Genomic DNA, 8,036 nt, shown 5'->3' on the forward strand with positions numbered 1-8,036 from the left:
AAAAAAAAAAAAAAAAAAAAAAAAAAAAAAAAAAATTTATAGTCTTGTATTGTTCAGAAACTTGTTTTCCTAAACAGGTTGAAATATATATGTTTGGTAGACTTTTAAATAGAATACTTCTGAAGTTGTTTTATGTGCTTGGAGTTTGAAAACTTGAATAGCTGAATGAAACTATTTTATGAGATCTGATGAAAGAAGCTGACATTAGTGTGAATATCTTCAGGAATTCTTAAAAGAATTGCACCTGAATTTTAGGTTTAAATTTGAAAATGGTTTGTTACCTAAAACAGATTTTGACACTGTTGAATAGTTAATTGAAAATAATCAAGTAATTATTATAACTTAAAGTTATTCTAATAGATGTGGCATTTTGGTTAGTTCCATAAAATGAGATGCGGTAAGTTTATCTCAGAAAGGAATCATCTGAAGCAGCAGGTTTTTTCATGAAAAGTCTTTACCACTCAATTTTAAGTTAATGTTCTATACATAACTTCTAGTTGTAGTTAAGAGGTTATTCCTGGTGTTATACTTTGTAACAAGCCTGTTATTATGTAGTTGGCCTTGGCAGAATTGTATGAAGATGAAGTGAAGTGCAAATCTTCCAAGTCTAATAGACCTAAAGCTGCAGTCTTCAAGAGCCCACGGACACCACCTCAACGGTAAGTTTTATTTTGTTTTGTTGTAAAAAGAAATTACAATTCTTTCCTAAATTTTACTAACTTCAAATTGTTTTAAATGGCCTTTTTCAAGGTTTCTTCAGTAATTTTTTAAAATTATTATTCCAAGGGCAAGGCAGATTTGGATAAAAAAGAAAAGATTAATATCATTTAGTTACTATTTTAAGAACTTTTACAATCAGAAAGCTAAAAGAAACTTACGGAAAAATTACCTTAAAATACCTAATATTTTGGTAGGTATCATATGAAATTATATCCTGAATACTGTTTTTCTTGGGCACAGTGGTTCTTTAATACTTTTTGAGTTGTGGGACTCATTAAGGGTCTGATGAAAGCTGTAGAATTCTCCTCTCAAAACAACTTTCATGTACAAGTTTGTCATTCGTTTTTAAGAGTTTGTGTGTTTCTTGAAGCCACTCCATGGAGCCTCTGCTGGTCCTTTGTCCTCCATTTAAGAATCTGTGATTTTTGAAGTCTGTCTCTTCCTCCTTTGGGTGATGATTCCTCCAGTGCGTGACATCCTAAATAGTATTTGTTGTTATTAAAATCCCTGAAGTATAAAAACAACCAACTATGAAGATTTAAGAGATGAGAATCAGGTGTATTTTATTGCTGTGAGTTTTCTTGTTGCCAGGAATATTTTCATTTACATCTTTTTAGTACTGTAAGTATCATCCCTGGGAAAGAAACGTCAGTTTTCCCATTATATCTTATTCTCAGAAAGTCCATTTTATAAGTTTTCAATTCATCAAAAATCAAGACTAGTAAATACTGTGTTTACTTCACCTGTATTCATCAAGTTGTTAAAATGTTACATTGAACTTGTGTACACCTGTATTCTCTCTCTTTTTTACTCAACTATTTGAAAGGAAATTGTAGCCATCATGACACTTCACTTCTAGATACTTCAGCATGCGGCTCCTAAGAAGCACACACTTAAAAAATTGATAACACTGTACACCTTACAAAATTAATAATAATCGAGACGGGGAGTGTTGACTTATGCCCGTAATCCCAGCACTTTGGGAGGCCAAGGTGAGCAGATCACTTGAGGTCAGGAGTTCAAGACCAGCCTGGCCAACATGGCAAAACTCCATCTCTCCTAAAAATACAGAAATTGGCTGGGCATGGTGATGCGGGGCTGTAATTCCAGCTACTCGGGAGGCTGAGGCACAGGAATCACCTGAACTTAGGAGGCAGAAGTTGCAGAGAGCCGAGATGGTGCCACTGTACTCCAGCCTCAATGATGGAGGAGGACTCTGTCTCAAAAAAAAAAAATGAATAGTAATTCTATGATGCCATTTAATGTATAGTCTGTAGTCAGATATCTCTTATAGCTTTTTCTTTGGATTTCGGATTCAACCAAGGACATTGCATTGCATTTAATTATTCCTGTTTTGAATTTCTGAATGCAGAGAATTCCCCGCACCTTTTTATTGTTGTTTATCTAGAATGTTAGAAATTTTATAAGACAGCTGGCCTAGACTCTCTAAAAAAGTCAACATAATAAATTTTAGATTATGCAGCTGTCTTATAAAATTTCTAACATTCTAGATCACTGTTTCCTCATGATTCGATTTTTATTAGAGTTTCTGTCAAGGATGCTAGATAAGTGATATAGTCTGCTATTTATTACATGACAACAGGGGTCATAATTTCAGGATTTTCCACCATTAGTGATATGTTCATTTGGTTAAGGTGCTGACCTGTTTGTCCTTTGTAATCAGCAGGTTGGTATCTTGACACTGTTTGAACATCCTATTCTTTCATTTAATTCTTTATACATACAAAATACTGTGTTTTTAGCTGCTTCTTTAATTTGTATGTTCTCCCAAGTCTTGAAAGTACTTAATATATATCTGTGTACTTACATTTTACTCACCATTTGGCCACTGTTTCCCCAGTTTGAACATAAATTGAATGAATTAATATTCAAGTTCTTATCATAAGATTGCTGTATTAATATTTTCCTTGCTATTCAAATATAATCACTAAGATATTTCAGTAAAGGGTTTTCTTTTATGCTGTCTGAAACAATGTCATAATTAATAGGTATAATTCAGTAATCCAGTTTTTAAGGATTTTGTGCCTCACATTTGATCTCTAGGATAATTTATCAAAAGAACTGAGCTTCCTTAAAATATATAGGTTGAGATGTAAACCGTGTTGAATCTGTTTATAATACAATGTATAGCAAATTGTTTGCAATCTTTTTTTCTAAGTATGATTTTTTTCTAATGCTAAGTGTACACTTCCTTTGATTTCATATTCAATATCGAAATTTTCCCAGTTTCACTGTATTTCTACGGATCTATTTGGTACAGAAAACAGTGCTTATTTTCATGGTCCACCTCCTTTGGTCTATATTTGAAATCAAAACAGTTATTGTCTCATTGTCACTTTAAGCCAAGATAGTTTCATTATCTGAAACTCTGGACATAAGATTGTCTGTGTTTTTAATTTACAAGAGGAGTTACGTAATCTACAGAAAGACTCTTAGGATACAGTCTGATGCCTGTTTTGACATATTCATTCATGAAAAGTTACATATCACAATCAGAACTTATATATGTCCTCTACAAGTCATTATATAGTAGTATCGCTTTGAGAATTAAATGAAATAAAGTGGATAAGATGCCTAGCACAGAGTTGATACTTAGCTGGGCCTTAAGAGGATTTAAGATACTAGGAGTTAGATAAGCACAGAAGATAAGGGACAAAATTCCAGGAACAGAGAGTCACATAGTTAAAATGACCAGAGGAACCAGAAAAGGAACCAGCAGAACTTTAGTAGCTTAGTAGCAAATAAGGTTGGATAGATGGGGGTGCAGCCAGGGAGGCTTTCATAGGCACGTGACCTGTGCTACTGCACAAGGCCCCATGCTTAGAAGGGCCCTGTGCTTGGAGTAATGCTTTGCTGTTACTGTTTTGAAATTCTTAATTGGTTTTGAAGAAGGGAACTTGCATTTTCACTTTGCACTGGGTGCCACAAATTATGTAGCCAGTTCTGGATACAACCTTGAAGACCAAGAAGATAAGTTGCAGCTGTGTAGAAGGCAGTGGAAAGTCAGTTCCTCTTTAATAAAAATTTAACAACAAAACTATAGTACAGTGTGTTAAAGGCTTTGACTTGAGATAGACATATCTCAGTTATAATTTTTTTTGTTTTCATATAAGAAAATGGTTTTATTCCTAATTTTTAGTTCCCATACAGTTTACAAATACACTTTTACTCTGATAATACAGCTTTGCAACTAGCAAAGCCGTTGCTCTGACACCAATAAATACAGGTGGGGAGACAATTAACATCCACTAATGTTTCTCTGCATAAAGTATTCTTTTAATGTCATTTTTTTAAAAACAGTTGCAGATAGGCTACATAATATACGTAGGCAAAAAGGCAATTAAGTGAATCTCTTGAAACACTAAATGTATAATAAACAGCATATTATCAACATTTACATGATTCACTTCAAAATGATAATATCCAGCCGGGCGCGGTGGCTCAAGCCTGTAATCCCAGCACTTTGGGAGGCCGAGACGGGCGGATCACGAGGTCAGGAGATCGAGACCATCCTGGCTAACACGGTGAAACCCCGTCTCTACTAAAAAATACAAAAAACTAGCCGGGCGAGGTGGTGGGTGCCTGTAGTCCCAGCTACTCGGGAGGCTGAGGCAGGAGAATGGCGTAAACCTGGGAGGCGGAGCTTGCAGTGAGCTGAGATCTGGCCACTGCACTCCAGCCTGGGCGACAGAGCGAGACTCCGTCTCAAAAAAAAAAAAACAAAAAAACAAAATGATAATATCCCCTAAAAAGTACTCCTTTTAAAGGATAGATTTATTAATAAAATATTACATATCTTTTAATACTCTAGTACAGTACTTTCATATACTGCAGGAAAATTAATTTTAGGTCTAGTCATCAGGCTTAATCAGGGATTCCTTTCCATTAGCTTTTATTAATAAAAGAATTCACATTAGGTCATAAACAGGCAAATTATTAATTACATGATTTTGAGGCTTAGGATAAAAACTGTCAAAATTAGTTGATATCAGCAAAGTTACACGACCCACTAAAACAACTGTTCAATAGTTTTTGCCTTGTGTGAACTGACCTGTAGTGAAAAAGGAACCAAATTCTTTAATGGAAAGATACAATAAACTATTATTTTGGAACTTTTTAAGAGGAAGAAGGAAAATATTTTCAACAAAAATTAAGGGCAAATACAGATCCTAACAAAAGGCATTCTGACATCAGGGAGGCCATGTGCTTGCTATATGTAAAACTGATTCCCCAGCAACATACGGAAAATAAAAACTGCCCTGGCTTTGTAATTATGTCTACAGTCTAAGTTTCCCTTACGGATACTAAGCTGCAACAAAACACAGTTGCAAACCTTTCCACATCCCCCTGTTACTACAAAATAACCTCAAGACATTCTAGTCTTAAAATCCCAATAAAATAACTCTAAAAACTGTCTTGACCATTTTCATGACTGTTTCCCGAAGCAAGGGGCTCTTTAAAGAGTGCACACACACCAAGAAAGTCTACATGTTTTCTCATCCCCATTTAAACCACATTTGAAAAGACCTTGACTTCAGTGGGAGAGATGATGTAAGTTTCAGGAGGGCCACCACACTAAGACTGAACGCCTTTTAGTTTGTTTTTTTTTTTTTTTTTTTAAGTTATTAAGACTGTGAAATGTCTTTTTTTTAAACCCCAATACCTTGTGCCAGATAACTCTTTTACCCCAAAATATAAAATCCTATGCTTATAATTTTAAAATCCTCAGTGAGCTCTGGAATATTGTGCATATTTAATACCTACCAGCTACCTAGAAGTAGACGGCATCTATGTATTTGTCACACCGACTTTCCAAATAACCTGATTCACCCATCACTGACTGCTCTGGCCCTGGGCTGTCTTGACTTCTTCAGAAACCACCTCCTTGGAACTTTAATTTCCACAACCTTTTTTAAACCTGCACCTTGAGCTTTCTCCATCATCCCAGCCTGCCGGCCTGATGCCATCCCATGTAAAGTAACCTCATCTGAGAACTTGCAATCACCTTTTACCAAACACATGATAAGCCTTAGCAACCTAGGGACTATGATAACTCTGGCCTTGGCCTGAGTTTACATAAGAACATGATAGTTTGCTGACCTTGTGGAGGGAAATCTAAATGAAATCAATATAACAAACAAAGCTGGCCAAGATCAGTATTTCCATTCTGAGTATAAAAGCAACTGATCTTAAGCAGCAGGCAGAGATGTTAATGCAGGAGATATATTTGTACAATCAAACTCTTGTGTACTGGTGAAGGACTTTACCCGCAAAGTCAAGTCGAAACAAAACCAAAGCAAAATGGAGAATGAGTCAGTGTCACAATGCAATGAAAAGAACAGGATTCAAGCTTCTTGCTGCAAGTACTGAACTGGAGTCTTTTTCTTTACAAGTTTGACTGGAAGACAGCAGTCATGACATTTCCCTAATAAGGGAATACCTTTAGGCCACACCTGTGTTCTGAAGTAATTCAAAGTTCAGTGAATATTGGGGTGCGGGGGTAGGGGCTGATACACATTTTGTCAGTGAGAATAGCAGCCAAACTAACTCAGAGTCTTAAGAGACTGAGAGACCTCAGAAAGGAACTACTACCAGGCCTGGATCTAGGCCTTCCTTTCAGGAGCCAAAGTCAGAAGAATCCAAGGAGACCATAACTTCACGGCAAAGATGCCATAGCATTTTATTACTGTCACAAAAATCAACCAATGATACTTTCATTGAAATATCCGCACTGAATGATGATTCAACATATGAGGCAAAGAGGGATGTCTTTGAAGAAGGCACTTAAGGTGGAACATTCGCAAATCTTACCATTTGGGTAAAACAAAAATGAGCTCTTTCAACCTTGCTGGAGGCCTGTTAGGGCTGTTCCTTCTCACTGTGGCCTGACTAAAAACCAGTGGCATCAAGAAAGAGTCACATTTCGCAAGTCTGGGGGTGCCCCAGTGGATGGTGCTACTCTCAAAAGCCCTGTGTCCCTAAACACATCCATCCTCACAAGATCAGTTTCTACAAGTGCTGGTTCCAAAAATAGGCTCAGGATTGGCAGAAATCATTCAGGAAGCTTCTTGAAGCTTTATTTCTCAGTCTGACTTTCAGCTTGTCTCAGCTACTGTAAGCAGCTTTGGCTTCCCAGGGTCACTAGCAGCTTCTACTTTTGCTAATATCCTTGGTTTTCCATGTCACTGGTTGTGACTATCTGTTAGACTAGTGGCCCCCCAATTAACTGCACCTCCACTTCACACTCTTTTTTTGAATCTGGGCTGGGCATGTGACTTGTTTAGTAAGTAGAGGGCATACTCCAGCTCTCTTCTGATTAGAAAAAATCATCGTCATCTTTATCATCAATAGAGGGCAGTAGAAGGGAAGCTGCGACAATTCTGGACTTCAGTCTTCAGAAGGCCTGGCCACTTCCGCTTTTGAGCTCTTGGGAGCTCTGAGCTGCATGTCAGAGGTCTAGCTACCTGCCAGCCAGGCCACTGAAAGATACTACATGAAGAAGGAGAGACTCAGGACTGCAGGCAGAGAGAGAAGCCCAGCCATCCCAGTCTCTGCGCCAACCTGCTGACCACATGAGTGGCGGCCTACAGGTTGGCAGAAGAACAGCCCAGCTGAGCTGAACCCAGATTGAAAACAGTTGGGGGTGCAGTTTTTTTTGTTTTTGACACAGAGTCTCACACTGTCGCCCAGGCCAGAGTGCAGTGGCGTGATCTCAGCTCGCTGCAAGCTCTGCCTCCTGGGTTCATGCCATTCTCCTGCCTCAGCCTCCTGAGTAGCTAGGACTACAGGCGCCCAGCTAATTTTTTCTATTTTTAGTAGAGACAGGGTTTCACCGTGTTTACCAGGATGGTCTTGATCTCCTGACCTCGTGATCCACACGCCTGAGCCTCCCAAAGTGCTGGGATACAGGCGTGAGCCACTGCGCCCGGCCGGGAGTGGGTTTTTTTTTTTTAAGACACTGAAGTTTTAGGGTAAGTTTGTCAGCAACATTTGACAACCAAAAACACTGGTTATTCATAGATACCTTTTTTCTAAGTAGAAGACAGTTACTCAAATGCAAAGAAAATATGGCAAACGTTTTTCCACCACAACTTTCTCAGTCAACAGCCTAACTATAATTGGTCGTCGACTGGGGAAAAAAAAAAAGCCACACCTCTTAATTCATAAATATCCATGATTCTTTTTCTATGACTCTTTAATGCCAATGCAAAGGTAGCCCAGTCAACTTCTGACAGTCTCAGGCACTGGCTTAATTCTCATTTGGCCAAAAATATAAGCCATCAAAATGAATTATC

At 37.8% G+C, this 8,036-nt stretch overlaps 1 protein-coding gene across 1 annotated transcript in view; it reads left to right on the top strand.

Moving 5' to 3' along the window:
* The window catches only part of UBXN2B (UBX domain protein 2B), a 44,175-nt gene that overhangs the window by 5,370 nt on the left and 30,769 nt on the right, over nucleotides 1-8,036 (top strand). The window contains exon 2 of the mRNA XM_017871744.1: nucleotides 556-659. Within this exon, the coding sequence (XP_017727233.1) occupies nucleotides 556-659 (104 nt within the window). The remainder of the gene's footprint in view (nucleotides 1-555; nucleotides 660-8,036) is intronic.

The sequence above is a fragment of the Rhinopithecus bieti genome, unplaced genomic scaffold (assembly GCF_001698545.2).
Source record: "Rhinopithecus bieti isolate Rb0 unplaced genomic scaffold, ASM169854v2 scaffold_6789, whole genome shotgun sequence".
In the NCBI taxonomy this organism is placed as follows: Eukaryota; Metazoa; Chordata; class Mammalia; order Primates; family Cercopithecidae; genus Rhinopithecus; species Rhinopithecus bieti.